Below are 27335 nucleotides of genomic sequence, written 5' to 3'. Positions count from 1 at the left end.
CCTCTCCCATAGAGTCCATAAGACTTTTCTGAATGTTGAGTTGTAAGCCAGCTTTTTCACTCTCCCCTTTGACCTTCGTCAAGAGGCTCTTTAGTTCCTCTTCCCTTTCTGCCGTAAGGGTAGTGTTACGCATATCTGAGGTTATTGGTATTTCTCCTGGCAGTCTTGATTCCAGCTTGTGCTGCATCCAGCCCAACATTTTGCATGATGTACTCTGCATATAAATTAAATAAGCAGAGTGACAGTATACAGCCTTGACATACTCTTTCCCAGTTTGAAACCAGTTCATTGTTCCATGTCTGGTTCTGACTGTTGCTTCTTGACCTGCATACAGGTTTCACAGGAGACTGGTGAGGTGGTCTGGTATTCACAACTCTTTCAGAATTTTCCACAGTTTGTGTGACCCACATAGTTAAAGGCTTTAGTGTAGTCAGTGAAGCAGAAGTAGATGTTTTTCTGCAATTCTCTTGCTTTTTCTGTGATCCAGTCGATGTTGGCAATGTGATCTCTGGTTCCCCTGTCTTCTAAATCCAGCTTATACATGTCGAAATTCTTACTTCACATACTGTTGAAACCTAGCTTGGAGGATTTTGAGAATCACCTTGCTAGCATGTGAAATGAGTGCAGTTGTGCTGTGGTTGGAACATTCTTTGGCATTGCCCTTCTTTGGGATTTGAATGAAAACTAACCTTTTCCAGTCCTGTGGCCACTGCTGAGTCTTCCAACTCTGCTGGCATATTAAGTGAAGCACTTAAATAGCATAATCTTTTAAGATTTGAAGTAGCTCAGCTGGAATACCATCACTTCCACTAGCTTTGTTCATAGTGATGCTTCCTCAGGCCCACTTGACTTCACAGTCCAGGATGTCTGGCTCCAGGTGACTGATCACACCATCGTGGTTATCTGGGTCATTAAGATCTTTTTTGTATAGTTCTTCTGTGTATTCTTGCCACCTCATCTTAATATCTTAGAAAGTCAGATCCCTGTCCTTCACCATCTCCTGTATTTTGCTCAGATTTATGTCTGTTGTGTTGATATCATCCAACCACGTCATCCTCTGTCACCCCCTTCTCCTCTTGCCGTGGATCTTTCCCAGTGTCAGAATGTTTTCCAATGAGTCAGCTCTTCACTACAGGTGGCCAAAGTATTGGAGCTTCAGCATCAGTCCTTTGAATGAATATTCAGGGTTGGGTTTGATTTCTTTTTTGATTTGATTTGATTTGATTTGATCTCCTTGCAATCCAAGACACTCTCAGGAGTCTTCTCCAACACCACAGTTTGAAAGCATCAATTCTTCAGCACTCCGCCTTCTTGATGATTCAACTCTCTCATCCATACGTGACTCCTAGAGAAACAATAGCTTTGACTATAGGGACCTTTGTTGGCAAAGTGATGTCTCTGCTTTTTAATACACTGTCCAGGTTTGTCATAGCTTTCCTTTCATTGAGTAAGTGTCTTTTAAGTTTCACGACTGCAGTCACTGTCTTCAGTGATTTTTAGAGCCCACGGAAATAAAATCTGTCACTGTTTCCACTTTTTCCCCTTCTGTTTGCCATGAAGTGCTCGGACCTAATGCCATGGTCTTAGTTTTTGAATGTTGAGTTTTAAGCCAGCCTTTTCACTCTAGTCTTTCACCCTCATCAAGCATCTCTTTAGTTCCTCTTGCTTTCTACTATTAGAGTGGTAACATCTGCAAATCTGAAGTTGTTGATGTTTCTCCTGGCAATCTTGATTTTAGTTTGTGATTCGTCCAGCCTGGCATTTCACATGATGTATTCTGTATATAAGTTAAATAAGTAGGGTGGACAGTATTTAGCTTTGACAACCTCCTTTCTCAATTTTGAACCAGTCCATTGTTCCATGTCTGGTTCTGTTATTTCTTGTTGACCTACATGTAGGTTTCTCAGGAGACAGCTAAGGTGGTCTGGTATTCCCATCTCTTTCAGAATTTTCTAGTTTGTTGTGAGCCACACAATCAAAGGCTTTAGCATAGTCAATGAAGCAAAAGTAGGTATTTTTTCTGGAATTCTCTTGCTTTCTCTGTGATCCATTGGATGTTGGCAATTTGTTCTCTGGTTCCTCTGCCTTTCCTTTTTTATATCCAGCTTTTACATCTGGAAGTTCTTGTTTCACGTACTGCTGAAACCTAGCTTGAAGGATTTTGAGCATAACCTTGCTATCATGTGGTATGAGTGCAGTTGTACAGTAATGGGAACTTTCTTTGGCATTGCCTTTCTTTTGATTTGGAATAAAAATTGACCTTTTCCAGTCCTGTGGCCACTACTGAGTTTTCTGTATTTGCTGACATAGTGAGTTCAGCACTTTCTCAGCATCATCTTTTAGGGTTTTAATTAGCTCAGCTGGAATTCTGTAACCTCAGTAATTGCCTTTAAATATTTTTTACGCTAGAAAGTAGTAAAAAAGATAGTGTTAAGTGTAATCTGGTTAGAATGGGATGCTTACCTGGTACTGAGAAATTTTTAGTTGACTTCATTTTCTCAACACACTCATAGCGTCCTGGTAACTTTCAAGTTATAGCTATCTGTTTCATAGGATTGTGACTAAATGAAAATTTCAGGACTCTGGTATCTGTAAAGAACTGTACACATATGTTGTAACTTGTCTTCCTGTAATTAATACTTTGCATTTATAGGAGCACCTTTTACCTTTACAGTTATTAAAGTTGTAGAGATCTTAAAAGCCAACTAATTTAGCTGTTCTTCCCACCCATGTAATCTGGCTTTTTATGAAGGATATTCCACTATCTCACAGGTCAGGGCGTGTTATCTTAAATAGTTCCAGTGCTTACCATCCACTTCTCTTCTGAGCTGGTTTTCTGTTAGATCCTGTCCCTTGTCCTCATTCTGCTTTTTGTGTCTGTTCTTTCACAAGAGAAAAGAATAAATGCAAATTGCTTTTTTTCTCTGTTTGGTGATGATTCTTAAATTTCATACTTAAAAAAAATTTCAAATGACTAAAATGTCTTATTATTTTAACTGTCTTCAGTCTATAGAATTTACTAGTCTTTCTTAAAATGGAACATGGATAGGAACTTTGGTTTTAAACAGTGTACTGTGTTGTTACTTCTCGTATGTAAGAAACCCTTCTGAGAGATTTCAGACTCTTAACAGTACATGTAAACCATTGCATTTGCTTTCATTTTTGGCACTTATGAAACAGTGATTGAATTTGCTGTTGAAATACTGCTCTGGGGTTTTCCCCCTTTGTTAGTGAGTTAATCTTAAACCAAATCTGTCTCATTTTGCTATTTCATTCTTTAGAATTTTGAAAAATCTAAGTGCTGGACTGCATTTCTCAGTAGGATATTTCCTTATTAACTCTGTAGCATTCTTAAATTATGATTCTCAGGTTGATTATATTGGCTCTCCCCTTTCCTTCTCCTAGTCCTTCTTCCCACTCTTCCCCAATCCCGTTTTACTTGCTTTTGATCATTATGAAAATGTTGAAGAGGCAGGGTCAAATACAGAGCACTATTAGATATCTTCTAGATTGACATCAGTCCATTAGTAATCATTTTTGGATACTTCTATGTAATGTGGTATGAATTATTTTTACTCTTCACATCAAAAACTGAAAAAAATATTTTTTCTAGTTTGATATATTGAGTTAATATATATATATATTTATATATGTGGTTAATATATACAATTACATAGTTAATACACAAATGATCTGATAGTTTTGGTATATTTTTAAGTTTTAAAATATTTTAATATTTGTCTTTGTTTCATTTTGCCTATTCTAAAAATATTTCCAGGAAATCCACTTACCCAGGACATATTGAACCTCTATCTGGAGCCAGATGGAACAAGAAGGCTACTGAACTATTTGCTTGATAATTTGGCAGGTACTGCAAAAAGAAGTAAGTGGTCATTTGATTAAACCGTTTTTTTAGAAAGACGTCTAAGAATATTGTTTAATTTTGTGTTTTATGTTCAACTAGTTGCAACAGAACAGCCACCTCCAAGATCTTGGATTATGTTACAAGAACCAGACAGAACACGGCCAACTGGTTGGTAACCTGATTTTTTTTTTAATCTTATTTTTACTTTGTCTTTATAAACCTAATAATATTGTTGGTATGCTTTAGATTATGGGCAGTATTACAGTAGAACGCTTAAGGTTGATTTGGTTTGAAGATAATAATAATAAAGGCTTGTGTGAGTGACGTGGAAGTCGCTCAGTCATGTCTGACTCTGTTCTCATGGACTGTTGCCCGCCAGGCTCCTCTGTCCATGGGGATTCTCCAGGCCAGAATGCTGGAGTGGGTGGCTGTTCCCTCCTCCAGGGGATCTTCCCAATCCAAGGATTGAACCCAAGTCTCCCGCATTGCAGGCGGAATCTTTACTGTCTGAGCCACTAGGGAAACCCTGGTGTAACTGGCCTGTATATAATCATTGTCGAGGAAAGTTTGGTATAAGGCAGTACTTCTCAGCCAGGGGCAGTTTTATCCCCCAGAAGACATTCAGCAGCATCTGGAGATATCTTTTCATTGTCAACAAGTGGTAGATGTGCTCTTGGCATCTTGTGGCTAGAGATCAGAGATGCTGCTGTGCATAGCACAGCCCTCAACAACAAAGAATTACCTACTCATGATGTCCATGGTGCTGCTTTTGAGAAACTCTGCTCTAAAGTATTGATCAAATTCAGTTATAATAAACACACCCAAATCTTTCTATATTGTAATTTCCCAAATTCTACAGTATTCCAGATGTATGATAATACAAAATTATAAGATAGCGAAAACACCTACTTGAGAGAGAAATCAAGCTAATGACCTCTAATCTTTTAAAATTGTATGAAAATAGTTTGGGCACTTCTGTCAGGGGTGCAGTGGTGTTCTTCTTTCATGTAAATTAATAGTTGCTTTGTAGAAGAAAAGCAGAGATGGCTGTTAAGAAAAAACTTATGTTTTCTTAGTTAAATGTCAGAGTACATTCTACATTAATAATTGATGAAGTGGTGGAGGGAGCATAGAAATGAGGAGTCTTGGTCTTAGAAGCTGAAGGACTCGAGATCTTAGTCTGTTTCCTTTTGAACCTTCTGTCTGTACTTGCGTAGTGGGAAACACAATTATTATCTATATTTGTTCATATATCTGTTCTTCCTTTATTATCTGACTTATGCCATGTCTGGCATATGGTAGCTTTTCTGTGAATATATTATTGAATAAATAAAATCAAACTTAGTTTTAAGTGAAACAAAATTAATTTTTTTTTTCTGCCACGTGTGTGAATAAGTAAAGTTATCTTTCCTACAGCCTTATTTTCTGTCATGTGCTATAATGTTCTTTGTGATAAATATGCGACCCGGCAGTTATATGGCTACTGTCCATCATGGGCACTAAATTGGGACTACAGGAAAAAGGCCATTATTCAAGAAATCTTGAGTTGCAATGCTGATATCATAAGTCTTCAGGTAAGTCATCAGAAGAATACTTGTTTAAATTGCAGAAATGCCCCTTGATCAAGCAAGGAATAGCTTGAGTATGCATTACATTAACACATTTGAAGTCCTGGCTTTAGCGGTTCTTAAAATACAGACTTTTCCTGTATTGACTGAATTCCGGGAACATTCACTGCATCCTGTGCTTTTAGCACTGTGCTGCCAAGTTAAGCAAACGGGTTAAGCTGGGTGTTTTGGTGTTTGCTATTACAGCTAAATGTTTACCTGCTCCTCCCTTATGTCCCTCCACACTATTTTTAATTGGGTGGCAATGTTACTGAAACTGTGGCACTGTCAAGGTATAATTTTGCTTTACCACCAGTGGTAATTGAATAATTAGGGCCAAGTGGAAAGAACATTGAATCTGGTAGACAGTAACTGGGTTCTCAGTCCAACCCTCATAATAACACGTGACCTTCGGCAAGTGACTTTCTCCTTGTGGTCTGAAACTTGATCTGTGGAGTTCCTTCTACTGCTCTGATTTTTGTTTACCCCAGTTTTAAAATATAAGAAAATACATATGCATAGGGGTATATGGCTTTCCATTCTTTACTCCTAAACAGCAAAGAGGTACTTTATCAACTGGTACCTGTAAAATGACAAGTAGGTGTTATGATTGATTTCAGATAAATTACATTGAAAAGATGTAATTCTTCATTCTTCAGATCAGTCCTTTGAATTTATTTTAAGATCTCAAACTGTACATATAAAGATAGTGCATATGACTGGATTTTGTCTTATGAAATAACTGCTGTTTACAATTTTTCAGGAAGTTGAAACAGAACAGTATTACAGTTTTTTTCTGGTAGAACTGAAAGAACGTGGCTACAATGGATTCTTTAGTCCTAAATCTAGAGCTAGGACAATGTCAGAACAAGAAAGAAAACATGTTGATGGCTGTGCAATATTCTTTAAAACAGAAAAGTAAGTCATCTTCTTTCTTTCTTCTTTTTTTTTGGGGGGTGGGGGCGTCCATGCCATGTGGGGATGTTAGTTCCCTGACCAGTGATTGAACCTGTTCCCCTGCAGTAGAAGTCAGAGTCCTAACTACTGGACCACCAGGGAATTCCCCAGTCATCTTACTCTTAAAAAGAAAATATTCTCTGTATTTGCAGGATGAGGGTCAAGGGAATGGAAATTAGTTGGCAACTAAGAGAATGAGGCACCATATTATTTCTCAAGAAAACAGTACTATGATTTAAAGGGTTTTGTTTTGATTCATCAGAAAAAATGTTTTTGGAAGACATGTTGAAAGTTCTGCTATTTTTTCAGGTGTCTTCTAGGGTTTAACTCCAGTTGTTAATTGAAACACTTTGTAATTGCATTCCCTCTGGGATGGTAGAGAGATTCTTAAGCCCATACTTTGGAAAAAAATTATTTTAAAATTGTAAGAGGAAATATTCCAACATGAAACCTAAATAGAAAATGACTGCATTATCTTAAGTTGTAAAAGTTTTTCAAGATGTTATTTGTATCTGTGACAGACTGAGAGCAACTGAAATGGACATGGGAAGCTTAGTGCTAAGTGTGGAGGATTTTCTATAATGTAATTTACATGTCATCATATCTGTTAAGGAAGTTGGGGGGAAATTGCATTTACCACAAAACGAATGTCTTGGTATTCCCAATTTTATATTTGTGTGTGTTTTGTTTTAGATTTACTTTGGTTCAGAAACACACTGTTGAATTTAATCAACTAGCCATGGCAAATTCAGAAGGGTCTGAAGCCATGCTGAACAGAGTCATGACAAAAGATAACATAGGAGTTGCCGTACTGCTAGAGCTTCGAAAGGAATTGATTGAAATATCATGTGAGTGACCTTTCCACTTCCTGTAAAATTTGGCTTCCAAAATGGAATAAAAGACAGAAAATGTTTCATATTAATACTCTTGTCTAATGTCTGAAGAAATTCAGAATTTAAATGTTTTCTAAAATCTCATATCCATTTTTCTCTACCACAAAGCTCAAGAAGAGGAAGCATTGCCTAGAAAAATATTTCAAATCTTAAAAGGCATAAAACAAGGTTTTTTTCTGCTTGAGAATTTTTCACATAAAATGCTGAAGTAAATAATTAGTTAAAATAACTGCTCAGAGAGAAGAATTCTGTACACTTAATACAATTTCTTGGCAACAGGGATATTTCTGTGTTGACTTCTCTTCCTGACCTGCTTTTAGTCATTATTTTAAAGGTCTTAAGTCTTGGAGAAATGGACCACTTATTTCAAATTAAATGTATATTTAGAGAGTGATCATCATGCTAAGAACTGAGACTTCCATCACTTGAGGAGCAGTTGGAAATGGGGATATTTAATCTGAGGGATAGAAAAGATGAAAGATGGAACTTAGTGACTGTTTTAAATGTTTTTTAAGAAAAAGGATGTCCGTTTAATTTTGTGATGCTCAGTTTAGGATATCTAGAAGATCAGAAGTTTTAAGGAGCTGGAACTATTTAAAAACCAAGCTGTCCCAAATAGAATGGGCTCTCTTTGTTCAAAGAGTGAATACCCTGTGCTGGAAGTACTCATCTCAGAGGCCAGATGTCTGTTTCTCAGGTTTGTTACAGAGGGTAGATCAGTTTTCAGATGGGAGATTTTCAACCAGATTTTAGCGTTCTTTTTTTATTCCCAGGACTCTGAGATATTACTTGCTTTCAGAGCATGTGACAATATATGGGCTTTGTTTCTTTTCTTTTTATCTAATATAGCTGGAAAGCCACATCTTGGAACAGAAAAGCAGCTTATTCTTGTGGCTAATGCTCATATGCATTGGGACCCTGAATACTCTGATGTGAAGTTGGTTCAAACGATGATGTTCCTCTCAGAAGTGAAGAATATTATTGATAAAGCCTCGAGAAGTCTCCAGTCCAGTGTATTAGGAGAATTTGGAACTATTCCACTAGTGTTGTGTGCAGATCTTAATTCTTTGCCGGACTCTGGTAAACAAAACAATGCTATTTTACATAGAACACTTGCTGACTTAAAATGCTTTTGTAATGCGTTGTTTCTGATAATTCCAAATCTAGTCAAAATGAAAATTCAGTTTATAGTGGCCGCTATCAATCAGGTTAAAAAAAATTTTTTTTTGTGGAGTAGGGAGACCATTTTGAAAATGAAATGGTATTATTACCACTTCATTATAAAATGAAATAGTAAATGGTAATGGTATTATCCTCTGGTACCTCCAGAGGAAGGATGTTAATCATCTTCAGAAAACACATGGGCATATTTTATTATCCTCATGTTATATGTATTGCAGACTCTGAAAAGGTTATTAAGACAGACTCTGGGATTCCAGCATGTGGTAATAAAATCCAGTTTAAATTTGACCATATATCACACAATCTCAAATTTTGGTAGACTTGATTAGAAACGTGCTCCTCAGGTGGAATTTGAGATTTTTCTATTTACAGAGGTCAGACAGTGGTTTTAACAAAAAAGGATCAAGAATGTTGATATTTAGTCACAGAATGGAAGAATACACAAAGCCTTATTCTTAAACTTTTCCATAGATAGTACAGTGAGTAACAACCATACTTTCTTGGATACTCAAGAGAACTTTTCCTTGAACTTACTTGCATGCATGAATGCATGCATTCACACACATATACACTTGGAGTAGTTAAATTCAGTGACATATTGCTGCTATCACAACAGATGAAAGAAAAGATAATGAAATTAAATTTATGTTAAAAATCTGTTTTCGGGGAAATAAAGGTGCCTAACATCCATAATTCTTTAGTCCATCTCATCAAAGCCATCTGGGGATTACTGGAAAATTCTTTATTTGCTTTTCATCCTCTTTAGCTACAAAATATGTGAGGGGCAAAGAGAGACTCTTGTCACATGATACAGATCTTAAGACTCATTTCTATGTTGCATTGTAATAACAAAACACATGGGAAAATGTCTAGTTTTGCTAAGTGATTAAATGAAAGTTAAATATTTGCAGAGCCCACCTTATGCCTGTGTGTGTGCTAAGTCACTTCTGTCATTCCGACTCTGTGATCCCATGGACTGTATCTTTCCAGGCTCCTCTGTCCATGGGATTCTCCAGGCAAGAATACTGGAGTGGGTTGCCACACACTCCTCCAAGGCATCTTCCCAACCTAGGGATTGAACTCAGGTCTTCCGCAGTGCAGGTGGATTTTTTACCATCTGAGCCACCAGGGAAGCCCCATCTTATGCTTAGCACACTGGAAAAATAGTGTCCAGAGATGGTGAGATGGCTCTGTCATTCTTTCATAATTCATGTATTCATAAGCACCATGAAGCCTAATCTTGGTATTTCATACTAACCCTGAACAGAAGCCTACATACCAAGATGTTGATTGTGGTGTTAATTTTTTTAAAAAAATAGGAATAACATGAATTTTTTTTAAGAAATAGGAAACTGGTTTAACAAATACTATATGTCAGCCCTGTTGTATTACACAATTATTAAAAAAAATAATTGAGATGATGTAAGTTCATATGGTACAGTAAAGTGTAAAATACTATAATTAAAACCATGGAAAAATGTGTTTATACAAGTTTTGGCAAAGGTGGAAAATAGTGAAACATTTTAAAAAGTGAATATGTGTGATTTAAAACTTTACTATTGAATTGTCTGTTTAGTTATGTATTGCACATTGTATATTATACTTAACAATGCAGAAAGTACATTTATATTCTTTATAGGTGTTGTAGAATATTTGAGCACTGGTGGAGTAGAAACAAATCATAAAGACTTTAAGGAACTGAGATACAATGAAAGTCTTACAAACTTCAGCTGTAATGGGAAAAATGGGACAACCAATGGAAGGATCACTCATGGCTTCAAGTTAAAGAGTGCCTATGAGAGTGGCCTGATGCCTTACACCAATTACACATTTGATTTTAAGGTGAGTTTTGAGATGAATAAACATTTAAAACTCCATTTATTTTTTCAAGAGCATTTTATAATTTTGTGATGGCTTTAAATGTTAACACTCAGAATGGAATTAAGCCATCTCGAATTAGCTGACAGCAGTATTCTTACGTAGAATTCCATGTGATTAGAATTCTACCTCTACTTTATAGATATTATTAGAATCATTTCCAGGGTTAGAAATCAGATGAAATAATGATATTAAATCCTGAGTTACCTGTCATCTCTTTAGGGCTTTTTTTTTTCTTTTTTTTTTTAATGGGCTCATTACTAACAGCTGGATATGCAGGACCATTGTATTTTATTTGATGTTAGTTTGATGTTCCATTTCTTTTATTTCATTATAACTGGAACAGTACTATTTGAGAAGCAAAATGTAGTTTACTATTAGCTGTTGTAAATTTTCTACTACACATATTGTTTATATGCCTTCTTATACAATTAATGGATTATTACAATATGGGGTTTTTTTCCTTAGTAATTCTCCTCATTTTTATTATCTGTGGTTGTTTAGGACTTGTGTTCAACTGTCCTTTTTTGCTATCTTTTGCATTTTTGCTCTCTTAAATCCTAGTTTTCCATTTCTAACCTGCTGAAAAAATAATCATTCAGGTTAGATTGTCTTTTTTTTTTTTATCAATGCTACTTTCTCAATTCATCCCACCCTCTCCTTTCCCTTCCTTATTGTCTAATAAGACAATAGATTGTCTTATTAGAATAGTGTAAATACTTGTGTTAACTGTTGCTTAATTTTAGAGGGGAGGGTTATTTAGACTCCTTTGAGAAACTGTTGAAAACTAAAAAAAATTTTTATTTGACTTTTGAGGATCTACAGAACTGTAGATAATGATTTAACACTGGGAAGAGATGAGTATGTATAGTTAAAGAGAGACTAGAGTAGACTGGACAAAACTAACATGTAAATGATGTTAGTAACCAAAGAGGTGGAAAACCATGACAGTATAAGGAACTTAAATGCCAAGGAAAGAAAGCCTTTCTAGGGAAAGAGGAGTGAGTGTTAAGCTTCAGAAAGATTTGCTCAGAGTTGTCTGTAGAAATGGTCAGAGAAACTAGAATATAATGAGTTGAAGAGTAACTGAGCAATGAGAGAGAAAACCAGCTACAGATTTTCGTTTCAAGGAGGTTGATGGCAGAAGAGGAGAGGCTGATAACCAAAAGGTGGGAGAGATTAGAGGTGTTTCCCTTCTGACTGCTGTTACTGGTAGAAAGTTGGGAAGAATTTAGAATGTGCTTAAATACTTTGGCCAAGAGCATGTAAAGGACAGACTGTTACAGTTACTGGACAGAGAGGAGCAAACTAAGAGTATCCTAGCTGTGTGCCGGATGCTGTGCCTGCATGCTGTTGAAGGTGTGAAAGGCAGAGATGTGCTTGGCCTTTGTGACATCATGGTCTGGTGGGAACGTAGATCTCAGCCACACAAATGAGTATATAGTTGCACTTTAGGGTATGCATTAGCGAGGGAAAAAATCAGCTGGTAGCTTTAAGTGGATGAGGGTAGGATTCCAGAAGGCCTTGGGAAAGTAATTAAACTTGGCACTTGAAGGGTAAGAAGGATTTAGCCAGGTGACAAGTAGAAGAAAGTGTTCCAGACACGTGCGGAGGCCCTGGAGGAGGATGGAGCTTATCACCTAAAGGAATTGTACCTCAGTTCACACCCTGCTTCCCCAAAAAGGGCTAGTGTGGCAGTGGAATAGTGAGCAAGGAAAAGTGTCACAAATTAAGTTAGGAAAAAGAAGCAGAGGCCATATCATGAAGGATTCTTTAGGTCTCGTTAAAGATTTTGAAACGATCTATATAAGAGGAAGAATGATTACCATCCCTAAGGTTTCTTCATTCTCAATTTGGGGATGCTATTTGATCTGTGTAATAACTGCCCTTTTCTACAGGCCAGTAAGTTTCTTTGATTACCAAACATGACTGGGGATATGTCTTGAAAGTTCTCAGTATTTCAGTGTCATTTTATGTGTCATTTTCTTATTTTTCTTTTTGCCTTCTGTTTTTCAGGGTATAATTGACTACATCTTCTATTCTAAACCTCAGCTGAACACTTTAGGCATCCTGGGACCTCTGGACCACCATTGGCTAGTTGAGAACAATATCAGCGGCTGCCCACACCCACTCATCCCCTCTGACCACTTCTCACTTTTTGCACAACTGGAGCTCTTACTGCCTTTCCTGCCCCAGGTTAATGGCATTCACCTTCCTGGCAGGAGGTAGTCAAGTACCTTCAGAGGATGACCTCAGTTTTACTCATAAACTTGTAAAAATTCTGAATATAGGGGAGTGAGGTATGGCCACTTAGATTTGTTTATTTGTTTGTTTTTTCTTAATGATGATTTGAGTTTTCAGTCTGATCATTTGATAAGGATATAGTATGAAAGCCAGGTGCTAGCAAACAAATTCTGAGCCCAGTATGCTTTATATACTGTTAGACAGGGATTGGTGTGTTTGCACCTATCTTTAATTTGTTGCAAATAATTTTCCTGTTTCTTCTATCCAATATAATATTTTCATGCCTTGAAATAGGAAACTGAACAGCATATTCTCTTTGCACAGAAATCTGTAGCACTACTTTTTTGAGGCCAGTAATAACATCCAGAGATCATTCTTCCATACTTTACTCCCTCCTTTTTCAGACTTGTTTGTAAAATATAGAATTTGAATTTAGCCTTTATGATTGTATATGATCCACAGAAGACCTGATTTATGAAATTTTGTACTAAAAAAATCAGATTTGGAAATGATTGTATTGTAATCTAAGGCTAAGGTTTTTTTTACCTGTTTCATGTGTTATAAAGCTTGTAAAAGAAGTTGCAACAGACTTTCTCTGCTGATGATTTGCACTGTTAGGGTTTTGTTAGCCCTTTTGTACTACTTTGTTTTTAAATTGAGAACATTGCTCTTTAAATTTAACTCTGTTTAAAGTTTAGGACATTTGCTTGGACTAGAGACAACTTACCGATGAATTCCTGGGTTTTTGCAAAAAACTATTTACCAGGACAGATAATCTGAGTAGTGAATGATCTGAAGGCATTTATGGACTGAATGTGTAATGGTTGATGTATGTACATTCTGATATTTTTAAATCCTTAACTTTTTTAAGTTAAAAAATTATGGCTGCTTAGGTACAGCTTCTTAACTCCTTTTTGAGACACTTCTTGTCCTATCTCCACTGTGCCTGCCTGAATTTGTTCCCACCAAGCACTGCCTGTGCATGCAGAGAAAATCTGTGCATCCTCTTTTGTATTTTTTAAATACTGTTTAACATTTGTGAGAGTTTTATGAAAATCCTTTTGTATGAGCTGTGGGTTTTTTCCATTGTGAAGCATTGAATATCACATTTTGGAACGTGTTCATAGGGTGGGGAGCCCTGGGTCTTTGTTTGCCAGACCCAAGCACTGCTTCTTGGCGTCATTGCACAGTGCTGTTCGTCACCCAGAGTACTACTATCATGTGAATTCTTTTTGTTTTCCATGTATTCCTTAGTTTCCATGTTTTTAAAAAATCATTCCCTTTTTTTAAAAAAGAAAAAAAGTAATTTTCCGTTTATGAAGCAGTATAAAATAAATGAGATGTATTTTCAAAACAGGTCCCTAAGACAATACTTCAGATCATTTTTAAAGTGACCAAGTCATTTTAATATGTCAACCAAGATAAAAGATATTATACCTTGTATTTTGCCTGTAGTGCCATTAGTAGAATAGAGATTAAAGCCAGCTTTAACTTTGCAAAGTTAACTCCTATATGTTCTGTTCTCATTCATTCATTCTCTCAAAAAACAAATGAATTCAGAGGGAACTTGGTCTAACTGCTTTTGTTTCAGCTGCAGGCAGGGAAGCAAAAGGACACCATGTATCCAGTGAGCATTAAGAAGAGAAATTGTTGAATGTTAATAACAGTTTTTATACAGAGAATGAGTCATTTTGGATAATGACTTAAAATTTTATGAAAAATGTTTAGCACTTAAATGTGCTTATTCTAAGAGAAAATAAAATTACATACTGTTTAAGTAAAAGATTCTTTTTTTTTTTCCTTTAAAAAAAATTCTACAAAAGGTTTTGATCTTGAATCTTTGTCTGGGACCTGGTTTTTCCTTTGAGGTTTGCTTTTTCTTTCTTTTTTATTTTTTTAAAGATTTTGTTGTGATAGTTTTTTATTTTTTGCCTTTCGTTTTACGTTGTGCTGACACCAAACACATCTGGTTTATAATCAGTACATTGGAAAGCTGGTATTATTGATATAGAACCAATGCATAGCTTTCTTTAGGGTTTCTTTTTGGGTTTTTGTAAAGTGTGAATAAAAGGTGTGTTTACTCATTTTTCCTAAACACTGTGTTGGTAGTGTGCATCATGACAGTTTCCAGCAAAGGCAAGCTGGAGCTGGCTGGACTGATGAGATGAAGGAAACTGCTTGAGCTTTATGGAAGAAGGGGAGAAGCACTTACTCTGTTTTTAATGGAGGATGTATTCTTTTCATAGATGCTGGAACTAGAGTGCACTTGTTAGATGCTAAAGGTTTGAGCTTTACACAAAATATTTTCATCTGTATTTGTTATTGTCTACAAAATATTTTAATTTGGAACCAGCATACTAAGATATAATGGCTGGTTATGTCTTGAAAATATTTGTTCTTGCCTCTTCTAGGCATACTGCATTCTGTGGGTCAGTTTGAACAGCTTCTCCACCTTATTAGATAGTGATAAATTGAACCAGGATTATAGATTTACAACCATAAGCTTCAAAAGAGAAAAAATAATTTCAGTCTATAGTGAATAAATGATCACACCAAAATAGACTGAAACTTTGGTTAAGCAAGGTTTGTGTTTTAAATATTTTCTGTGTTCTGGATAATTTCCAGTAATCCGTACTCCCTAAAATGCAGTAAAAAAAAAAAAAGAAAAACTAGTAAGTTTTCACAGTATAGGTTTTCTTCAAAAATTCTGTAACAAACATATTTAATGTGGTGTTGCCATAATGTAATTTCAGTGTTCTTACAGGATAAATCCATCTTATGAATATTTTGCAGAAAATTTGGGGTATATTTTCTTTTTAATGATCAGAAATTCAGAGGTGCTCAATTCCTTGTAAAATCTCTTGACATACAGTTTACTGTATTAGTGGCTGATTATTTATGCTTTATGAACTTAAATAATGTTCATCAAAATTAACTTACGGCATAATTTTAAGTTGTAGAAATAAATTGTTGATTGCAACTTAACAGTCCTAGAAGATAAGCAGGGAACAACTCCAAGAAGTGTTTTCTATTTTACTTGATTTAGTGACAACCAGGAAAACTTGAGTTAGCACTTTGAAACCTAAGGACATGATTAAATTGGGTGGAATGCACTTCTAAATGTTGAAATTAAAATTTCAAAGCTCTTCTAAGATGTCAGGTTTTCAATAATAAGTTTTAAGTTTTTGTATTCCACTTTTTACTACTTAAACTTACAGAATTTCCATAGTAACTTTTAAGGTTTGGGGGTTATGCTATATAAGTACAAGAACCATCCTGGGCAAAACAACAATTTACAGCAGATTTGTTCTTTTAATGAAACAATAAGAATACCCAGCAGAGATGCTGCAGAGAATTCAAAGAACCTTTATAGCAATTGTTTATCCCCTACTTGTAAACAGTGTTTTAAGATGTTCACTTTGCTCTCTTCGGTTACATAAATTTTAGTAACCATTCTATTGAAATAGTGTCTAAAATAGAGTATCTAGTCTTTATTCACAGTACATTATATTATGTAATGCACTGGACTAACTTTTGTTTACCATTCATGTAACAAAACCCAGCACGTTATCTGCACTAAACTCAAGGAATGTCCCATTTGCCTAGGCAGCTCTTTAATAAGGGTAATGGGAAACTGAATATGACCTATGGACTGATGGTAACAAGGGCTTTTACTGTTCTTTTCAGTGGAACCTTCATTGTAACTAGCTAGTATTATATTTATATACAGGGTCTCTTTTCTTTACTGATGTATTTTCCTACTCATAGCCAACCAATAAATTCAATTATCTGTTTCAAATATTTTTAAAGTGTAATTTGTATAGCTGTAGTACTGAGGTTTGAGGAGATACACGTTAATCAGCAGACCACCTGTTTAAAATTCTGAGTTCTCTGGAACAGAGTTGTAACTCTTTGAAGGGGAAGAGTGAACAGGGCCCATGATGTGAGAAGATGGTGTGAAATTAAGGATCTCCTTATTGCTGTGTTATCCTGTGTAACACATCTTTGCCAAAGATCAGTTTTATATTTAGGCAACTGATGGTCCTTTTGCATTTAGGTTTTTTGTTGTTGTTACCATATACCTCATAGCATAAGAAATGGGCTCATGTGTCTTTCATCCTTTGGAATGAGCTTGACGTATTTTGAATAAATGCTTTTAAATACAGTAGCAAACATTGTATTGGTGGGGTTATACTAATTAATTAAATGTTTTAATTGTTACATGTATATTTTGTTGTATATATAAACTTTTAAAATGTCTGATTTCTCAACTCTTCAGAGCATTACGTCTATTTACTTTTTAGAAACTACTTCTTTAATAAATAAATGTAAATTTTTATGTAGATGCTGGGAAAAAAATCCTTTAAAAATACAGCACAATTTAGATAAAATGTTTGCTGAGATGTCCAGTTTTTAAAGCAGGCATTTTCTAAATAATCGTTAATATATAATTTTACATCTATAACAGAAGAATTTTGCTAGATATGAAGAAAGATCTCTGGGATTACAAGGTGACTGAAGACCAGTTTCTACAGTTACTTTAGGAACATTAACATTTTAAATCAAATGAGTACGGAGATGTCCATTTTCTCACTTTCTTTGAACTGCACACTTCAAATAACTTGAATCTGTTCAAAAACTACTGAATTATTTGGGGCCTGTCATGAAAAACTTTGTTCACTATACCAACATGACTGTTAAGTGATCCCAAGAGCTCTTACTGCCAGATACTTTTCAGGCTTACCAGTAAAGTGAGTTTAAGCTGTGGGATCTCAGAGCCTGCTTCATTAATTCATTAATTAAAGACTTTTGACTCTCATCCCTGTAGCCCTGGTGATTTTGGTATCTCCCCTTCATGGCAATCCTGCTAGTAACTTTTTTCCCCAAGCTTTGTGTAATTCTTGAAAGTATGGTCCTTGAAAGACATTGAAAAGGGATGCTGCTGTGATCAAATTCAGGCAGAAGAAATCTGCAAAATCGTAGGACTTGCTTTCCTTTTAATATTCATAGTGATGAAGATGTGAGGGGTATGTGCTCACATTCTGAGCTTTATATGGGAAATAACTTTCTCCTCTCTCCATTAACATGATGCCTCCTAGTGGTGCCTTTGAATAGACCTGATGAGTGGGAGAACTGTGTGTACTTGGTCCCTTTTGATTAATCAATTGTCATTAATCTACTTTTCCTACTATACTGATCAGCGTTACTAGTACTATACTGATCAGTGGGCTTCCCTGTTAGCTAAACGGTGAAGAATCTGCCTGCAACTCAAGAGACCTGGGTTTGATCCCTGGGTCAAGAGGATCCCCTGGAGAAGGGAATGGCAACCCACTCCAGTATCCTTGCCTGGAGAATCCCACGGACAGAAGAGCCTTGCGTGCTATAGTCCATGGGGTCGCAAAGAGTCAGACACGACTGAGTGACTAACACATACATAAATACTGATCAGTACTCATTTAGAATTTCTTCTTTTCAACCCCATGTTTAGATTGGAAATAGAGATTTATGAGACATGTCCTCTGACTTTAAGTTATTCATGGGTCATTATAATCTAGTGTAATATGTGCTAAAGATATACCAGGTATGAAGGGAGCAAGTCTGTCTACGTGGGTCTATGAAGTCTTCAGAGGTGTTTATAAAGCTGGTTTTAAAGGACTAAGAGCTTGTTTACTGTATGACTAATAGGAGCTGTATTAATTAACATGGTGTATTAATATAGTAGGAGCTGTATTAATTAACATATATTAACATGGTGAGGATCTTTCAGTTGAAAGTGCCCTAGTGTGTTGTCTGGAACACAGTGGGCATCTTTGAACTTTGAAGCATGTACTAAAGTTTGAATTTCATCCTGTAGGTGGTGGTAAAGAGCCACAAAGGGTGTTCAATGGGAGTAGCATTAGCCAATTTGTGTTCTGGAAAGGTCCTGGCAGTACCGTGGAGGGTGGATTAAAACAATTACTGTTAGCTGGTTTTCTTGTCGTCCATTTGTCAGATGATAAACTGAGAAGAGATTGCAGGGCAGTAAGAGAAGAAGGGAGATTTGACATATTTAGGAAATAGAATCAGTGAGAAACTTGATCCCTGCCTTGTGGGAGAAAAGACAGGTAAGTGAATTTTGCTCATTCATTCATTATTTCCATTAAAAAAACCCTGACTCAACATCTCTTACGTCTTTACCACCAAGGCCCTTGTTTTTCAGGCCCTTTACTGGCCTGACAACATTTAGTCAAACATTTTTTTCTCACGTTTCATTTTACTTCATTTCCCAGTATAATTCATTCAGATTTTAGTCTGCAGAAGAGATCCAATGTGCCTCTACTAGACAGTTAAGTAATTCTGGAAAATAATAGAAGATAACATTTGATGCTAATTTGATTGTTTTAGCTTGTTTCTTCTAGGCTGTTTATGTCCTTGAAAATGCCATATGTATAAAAAGAGTTTTTTAAATCTAGATTACTAGGTAAGATTATTCTTTAGAAGATGTTTCAGTAGAGGAACCCTTAAATGGGAGGAATCCAGCCATTCTAAACCCACTTGTTTCCCCTCATGCAATGAATTAGACTCTTCAGTATGATGCCCTCTAACCACATGGTGTTGGAGCACTTGAAATACGGCTAGTGTGATTGGAGCTGTAAAATGCTTTCTGTTAAGTGAAACTTCATTTTGATAGGACCACATTTCCCTTTATATCTTGCACTGTGCTTGTTCATCCTACACATAAAACATCACCAGTTGATGTCAAAAAACTGGTTCTGTTCTAATTGTGATTTACTAACCAAAGTAATAGGTGTTCATCCAAATGCTTTATGTAAGCAGCACAAGCCACTGTGCCTATGTGAGTCACAATTAGTAATTGAGATACCTGTATTCATTTTGATATCATTAAATTATTTTTTCTAGTTCAAAAATAAATATGAACAAATTGCTAAATTTAAAATCAGTTCTACTAATATAGAACTGAGCTAGTACCACAACTGGAAAAGACTGGGAGATGAATTACAGTGAAATAATAATTGTAATTTGTGCACAGAGCAAAAGAAAAACTTTTTATGCAAAAGTAATAAAATGAACAATATTAAGATATATTGTGTTCACATGCATATTGGGTTTGTTGTTTTAACAGTCAAAAAAGTATGGATGAAATTAATCACCTGAAATCAGAATTAAAAGTCCAACAGAGCAAGAGGTAAGAACTTACATACTTGGCTAGCTAAAGAAGATCTTGTACTCAGGCAGAGAAAACATTTTTTGATGGATTTATGGTTTATAGTATGGAAATCTTGTTGGAAATTGTGGAAAAGACAGTGTTTTACAAAGATGAAATATATTCAGTTAAGCAAGCAGATTACCTATAGACTGTAAGACCTTTCTGATAGTACTAAAGATTAGTTAATTCAAAATTGAAGTATTGGGTTGCCCCAAATGTTTGGGTTTTTCCTTAAGTAATATGTTACAGAAAAACATGAATGAACTTCTGGGCCAACCCAATGTTTTTTTTAGCTTTAGATGAGCTATAATGTAAAAGACACTGCTCAGTTAACAGTTTGTATGCTTTATCTTAAAGGAGTTCCAAATGGACCCGAAAAAGGTGAATTCTTAGCCTAAAAAAAATCACTTGTGGCATGTTTCTGCAACTTTGACATCTGCTGAAGAATTTTGCTAGATATGAATATAGAGGTTTCTATCACTACAGAAAGTGTTTCTGCTATGTCAGGTCAAAAATCTGGATTTCTTATGACTTTTTTAATAAGCCTGGATTTCTCTTACTGTTTTGTTTCATCTAGTGATGCTTATTGCAAATAAGTTTTCTGAAATAGACTCTCTGAAGAGCGTCACAGTTGTCAAAACTTGATCGGTATGTAGGTTCAAATCCAACTGCCATAACCAGTTTGTGATAAAAGACAATTTAATGATCTTGTCTACCTTAATGCTCATTGGTTGAATTGTTAATTTCTAACAATGATTTATTGTTCTGTTAATCCCAGTTTTGGATTTTCTTGCCAAATATCCAGTAGTCAAAAGCAAAACATGTCAGTATAATACACATTTTCTTGCCTGTATCACAGTATATTAGTAAACCAATACTGAAACTCCAAGGAAAGGAAAAACCTGTCACGTTCACAGCCAGGTGCAAAAATCTGTATTGAAGCATGATGATACAGATCAAGAAATGGTGATTGTACATATTTTCTGACATTATTTAAAAATTTTCATTGTAATCAGGCATTTTGTAAATTTGCAACAAAAGCAACCAGAAAACTTTGAAGAACACTGTTGATATTAAATAAGTTTAGAGTTTCTTTACAAATTATGCAAATACCTTTTTAAATTTGATTTAATCTAGAGTTGACAAGGATTGATACTTAAATAGAAAAGTTAAAAATTGATAACCTTTTGCTAAAAAGTTAAATAGGTTCTTCTACAAAATATTTGTTGCTGTGGATCCAAAAAGAAGGTCTTAATGACTTTGAAGTAGTTGATTCAGTTGTGGGAAAATAAGTACATTTCAAGCAATTTGGATATATGAGTCTGCTTAACTATGAACTCAGTTATGAAATGGAGAGCAAAATTTATAAAAATTAAACTGTTACACTGGAAAATACTTAACACAAAAAGGAACAAATGAACAGCAACCCAAAAAAGCATGAGAAGCTGAAAAAAGTAAAATGGTAGACCTAAGTCCAATAATGTTAAATGTGAATGGATTGCTTCTATCAAAACACAGAAGATCAGACTGGATAAAGATAAACATGATCCAACTAATTGCTGTGTATAGGAGACATACTTTAGATTTAAAGATACAAATAGTGAAAGTAAAAGGATGGGAAAAGGTGTCAGGCAGACAGACTATCAGAAAGTTGGAGTGGCTATACTAACATAATAGGCTTAAAAACAAAATATGCTTTTAGAAATAAAAGGAGGCATTTTATAACAATGCGCAGCACCAATGATAAGCAACCTCAAACTACAGGAAACAAACTGACAAAATGGAAGGGAATAATGGACAATTCAACAGTGATAGTTGGACACTTTAATTATTGTTGCTGTTTAATCACTAAGTTTTGTCAGATTCTTTGCAACCCAATGGACTATGCCCCACCAAGTTCCTCTGTCCATGGGGTTTTTCCAGGCAAGAATTCTGGAATGGATTGCCATTTTCTTCTCCAGGGAATTGCAGGGAGATTCTTTACCCCTGAGCTACCAGGGAGGCCCAAACACCTTTAATACCCCACTCCCCAGTGGCTTAGATGGTAAAGGATCTGCCTGCAATGTAGGAGACCTCGGTTTGATCCCTGGATTGGGAAGATCCCCTGGAGAAGGAAATGGCTACCCACCCACTCAAGTATTCTTGCCTAGAGCATTGCCTAGATCACAAAGAGTCAGATACGACTGAGCAACTAACACACTGTCAATGGATAGAACCAGGGAGACCAACAAACAGCAGACTCTAAACACTGCAAGGCAACTAGATCTAACAGATACTTGTAGAACACTCCACACCAGAATGCATGTTGTTCCCAAGTGCACATGGGACTTCAGTATTCCATAGGCTACATCAAAAGCAAGCTTCAAAATTTTAAAAGAACTAAAATGAGAAGTATATTCTCCAATCATAATGAAGTTAGATACTTTGGAAATGTATGGAAATTTGGAAATATATGGAAATTAAACAATACACTCCTAAAAACCAAAGGGTCAAATGAAGAAAGAGAAATTAGCAACACTTTGAAATAAATGAAAAAGGATAACATACCAAACCTGATGGGAGGCAGTCAAAGCTTCATAAAGGGAAATTTATAGGTATAAAAGTCTAGATTAAAGAAAAAATAAGAACCCTAACCTTTCAGTTTAAGACACTGGAAAACAAACAGCAAAGTAAACCCCAAGCAAGCATAAGAAACTAATGATTAGAGCAGAAAAGAATGAAATAGAGAATAAGAAGACAAATGAGAAAGGAACAAAAAATGTGGTTCTTTGGAAAGATCAGCAAAATTGATCAAAGAACACTCAAATTAGTGAAATCAATAAAGGGGAACATTACTACCAAATTTACAGAATAAAGATTATTATGGAATACTATTGTAAATGAATCAAATAACAGACAAATTCCTAGAAAGACACTATCAAAACCGATTCAAGAAGAAATAGAAAAAGTTGAATAAACTTCAGGAAAGAGATTGAGTTAATAATGAAAAAAAGCTATGAAAAGAAAATCCCAGACACAGATGGCTTCACTGGTGAATTTTAAGAAAAGTAACAATTCTTCACAAACACTTCCAAAATTTGAAGAAGGAACACTTAACTCATGTGAGGCCAATATTACCCTAATACCAAAATCAGACAAAACTATCACAAGGAAAGAAAACCACACGCTAACATCACATAGGAATATAGATAACAAAATTCTTAATCTAGCAAAACAATCCAGCAAAATGTTAAAAGATCATGCAGTATGACAAAGTGAGATTTATCCCAGGGATGCAAAGTTGGCTTATGATCCCCAATTAATGTAATAGACTGTAATGCATGCAAAAATGATTACTACAACAAAGCTAATGGAGGTGATGGAATTCCAGCTGAGCTATTTCAAATCCTAAAAGATGATGCTGTGAAAGTGCTGTATTCAATATGCCAGCAAATTTTGGAAAAGAGCAGTGGCCATAGGACTGGAAAGGGTCACTTTTCATTCCAATCCCAAACAAAGGCAATACCAGCTGCACTTATTACACATGCTAGCAAGATAATGCTCAAAATCCTTTAAGATAGGCTTCAGCAGTATGTGAACAAAGAACTGCCAGATGTACAAGCTGGATTTAGAAAAGGCAGAGGAACCAGAGATCAAATTGCCAACATCTGTTGGATCATAGAAAAAGCAGAGGAATCCGCTCCCCCACCCCCAAATCTGCTTCATTAACTATGATAAAGCCTTTGTGTGGATCACAGTAAACTGTGGGACGTTCTTAAAAGAGATGGAAATACCAGGCCACCGTGGCTATCTGCTTCCTGAGAAATGTGTATGCATGTCAAGAAACAACAGTTAGACATGGAATGGTGGACTGATTGAAAATTTGGAAAGGAGTACATTGAGGCCATATATTGTCACCCTGCTTGTTAACTTCTATGCAGAGTACATCATGTGAAGTGCTGAGCTGAATGAATCATAAGCCAGAATCAAGATTTCCAGGAGAATTATCAATTGCAGATGACACCATTCTAATGACAGCGAAGAGGAACTAAGGAGCTTCTTGATGAAGATGAAAGGGATAGTGAAAAAGCTGGCTTAAAACTCATTCAAAAAACAAAGATCATGGCATCTGGTCCCATCACTTCATGGGAAATAGATGGGGAAACAATGGAAACAGTGACAGACTTTATTTTCTTGGGCTCCAAAAGTCACTGCAGATTGTGACTGCAGCCATGAAATTAAAAGATGCTTGCTCCTTGGAAGAAAAGCTATGACAAACTTAGGCAGCATATTAAAAAGCAGAGACATTACTTTGCCAACAAAGGTCCTTCTAGTCAGGGCTGTGGTTTTTCCAGTGGTCATGTATGGATGTGAGAGTTGGACCATAAAGAAGGGTGAGTGTCAAAGGAATGATGCTTTTGAACTGTGGTGTTGGAGAAGACTCTGGAGAGTCTCTTGGACAACATGGAGATCAAACTAGTCAATCCTAAAGGAAATCGATCCTGAATATTCATTAAAAGGACTGATGCTGAAGCTGAAGCTCCAGTACTTTGGCCACCTGATGCAAAGAGCTAAATCACTGGAAAAGACCATGATGCTGGTAAAGATTGAGGGTAGGAAGAGAAGGGGGTAATAGAGGTTGAGATAGTTGGATGACTTCACTGACTCAATGGACATGAGTTTGAGCAAACTCTTGGAGATAGTGAAAAACAGGGAAACCTAGTGTGCTACCGTTAATGGGTTTGCAAACAATTGGACATAACTGAATAACGATAACAATGTCAAAAGGCAAAGGACAAAATGAGAGGAATAGAATAGGCACAGAAAAATTATTTGACAAAATTTAGACTCTTTCATTGAAAATAACAACAAAAACTGACTCGCCAAACTAGAAATGGAAGAGAACTTCCTCAACCTGATTAAAAGCACTTACAAAGAGGCCACAGCTAACATCTACTTAATGGTGAATGATTGAAGACTTCCCCCTGAAGATCAGGAAGAAAAGAAAAGTCCACTCTTAACACTTCTATTCAGTGTTTTATTAGATGTTCTAGCCCAGGGAAATTAGGTAAGAAAATGAAATAAAAGACATTTTTTATTGTTTGTAATACCATATGGCATGTGTTATTCTTTGGAAAGATCAACAAAATTGATGGGCCTTTAACTATACTGTTAAGAAAAAATAACACTCAAATTACAAAAACCAGAAATGAAATGGCTAGATTACTACCAGCCCTACAGAATAAGGATTATTATGGAATCCCATGAACACTGGTATGCTGATGAATCTGGTAATACAAGTGGAATTGATTGGAGAGGAAGAAGTAAAACTATATTTGCGGTAACATAATCTTGTGCATAGAAAATATTAAAACCTGTTAGGACTAACATAAATTCTGCAAGATTACACAATAACAATATCAATATACAAAAATCAATTGTATTTCTACTCACTAGCCATGAACTATTCCAAGTTAAGTATAAACAGTTTTATTTACAATACTTTAAGCAGTAAAATACTTAGGAATAAATGTAACAAATGCACAACTTGCACACTGAGAACTAAAACATTGCAAAGAGATGTAATTAAATGGAAAGTCTTTTCACACGTTGGCTGTGGTGCTTCGTTTTTCATATTCATCCTTAGTTTGCTGCGGAATTTTAGAGGTAACTTCCCTACTGCTTGCCAGCGCCCTCTCGGCTTATAACCTTTAGGGTTTTGAATGACGTGTTTTGAAAATCTTAATACTGTTAGGATGACAGTACCCCCCAAATTGATCTACAGAGTCATTTCCATCCCTAACAAAATCTTACTGGCTTTTGTTTGTTGCAGAAGTTGACAAACTGATCTTAGAAATTTCTACCAAAACCTGAGAGACCCCAACAGCCAATCTTGAACAAATTTGGAAGACTCAAATTTCTTGATGTCAAAACATATTACTAAGCTACAGTAATCAACACACTGTGGTATTGGCATAAGGAGCGTATATACATCAGTGGGATTGAATTGAGAGTCTAGAAATAAACTCTTCCGTATATGGTCAATTGATTTCAAACAGAGATACCAAGATACCTCAATAGGGAAAAGAATATTGTCTCCAACAAATGATGCTAGACACCCGAATATCTACAAGTAAAAGAATGACGTTAGACTTATAACATACACCATATATTTACAATTAACTGACAACTATATAACATTAAATGTAAAGGCTGAAACTACAAAAACTGTTAGGAAAACACATAGGTATAAATCTTCATGACATTGGACTAAGGTAGTAATTAACTTAGATAAGACAACTTTTAAAGCACAAGTAACCAAAGACAAAAATAGATAAGCTGAACTTAAAAACTTTTGTGCTTCAAGGGAAAAAGTAAGACAACCCATAGAAAGGGAGAAAATATTTGCAAATCATGTATTTGATGGGTCTAGTCCCCAGAATATATAAAGAACACTTACCGCTCAACAGTGAAAAGACAGCCGAATCTAAAAATGGTTGAAGGATTTGAATAAACATTTCTCCAATGTAGAGTGACTTCTAAGGGGTATAGTTTCTTTGGGGGCTGATAAAAATGTCCTGAGATTCAGTAGTGGTGATAATTGCACTACTCTGAATATTCTAAAACCTCTGAATTTACTTTAAAAGGGTAATTTTATGGTATATGAATTATCTCAAAAATAATACATGTGTGTCAACTTAAAAAATTACACAGCATGAGAGTTGTGAGTTAAGTTTTATTTGGGCCAAAATGCAGACTATAACCCAGAGAGAGCACCTCAGAGAGCTCTGAGAAACTGCTCCAAAGAAGCCGGGGGAAGATCAGTATATATGTTGTCTTTTTTTGCTTTTTGCTTTTTTTTTGAAGAGGGAGTGCATGTAATCAGTCACATTTTTTTTTTTGGGGGGTGGGCAGGTTTCTGCTAGTTACCATGAAGGATTTTAGTGCTTTTCTAGATGTGAGTATAAACAAGAATTGGGTTCATAAAATCAGCTCTTGAAAGTATCTAACTGTCTGAAAACCTGTTCTGCCTGTTTTCCCAGACCACAGAGTGCCTCACTTCTGCTCCTGGTGTTTGAAAATCAGCAGCTGCAGCAACTCATGATGTAATCCTTGTAGATGACAAGTGCCCATTTATAATTGACAGGGTCCCCTCTTGGTCATAAATTATACCATAATTTGTGAGGCATTTCATGACCATTTTGTCCCACAGTGCTAGGAAGGCTCATTTCTAGGTCTGGCAAAGATTTTACTAACTCAGTGTGCTGTTACTGAGCTAGGTCTTATCAAAAGTAACCAAAGGACTCAAGACTGTTACTAATCTCTTATAGTCCAGGAAAAATTCCTTCTTGTTGTGTCTTCCCATAGCTACACTATTGCAATCATTGATCTCATATAAAACTACATATTTCTGTCAGGAGCTCAGTCACACATTTGGTAATGCAAGAAACAACAATTTAATAAAACAGGCAAAGTACAAATAACATCACTAGCAGTATTATTAAAGTCATAAGTAATGATTA

General features: G+C 35.7%; 1 protein-coding gene across 2 annotated transcripts in view; it reads left to right on the top strand.

The window, feature by feature from the left end:
- Positions 1–16425, top strand: part of CNOT6 (CCR4-NOT transcription complex subunit 6) — an 83258-nt gene extending 66833 nt beyond the window's left edge. The window contains exons 5-12 of one of the 2 annotated variants that reach the window (XM_086407837.1): positions 3779–3868; positions 3965–4033; positions 5282–5439; positions 6236–6390; positions 7123–7277; positions 8172–8402; positions 10144–10346; positions 12399–16425. In XM_086407837.1, the coding sequence (XP_086263963.1) occupies positions 3779–3868; positions 3965–4033; positions 5282–5439; positions 6236–6390; positions 7123–7277; positions 8172–8402; positions 10144–10346; positions 12399–12611 (1274 nt within the window). In that variant the 3' untranslated portion in view covers positions 12612–16425. Of the gene's footprint in view, positions 1–3778; positions 3884–3964; positions 4034–5281; positions 5440–6235; positions 6391–7122; positions 7278–8171; positions 8403–10143; positions 10347–12398 lie in introns of both variants that reach the window. The other variant, XM_086407836.1, reaches the window with a different exon arrangement.
- Positions 16426–27335: the final 10910 nt, after the last annotated feature.

Source organism: Bos grunniens, chromosome 7, assembly GCF_055505025.1.
Source record: "Bos grunniens cultivar Pamir isolate PY7600 chromosome 7, Bosgru_T2T1.0, whole genome shotgun sequence".
In the NCBI taxonomy this organism is placed as follows: Eukaryota; Metazoa; Chordata; class Mammalia; order Artiodactyla; family Bovidae; genus Bos; species Bos grunniens.
This window is presented reverse-complemented; position numbering and strand designations above follow the sequence as displayed.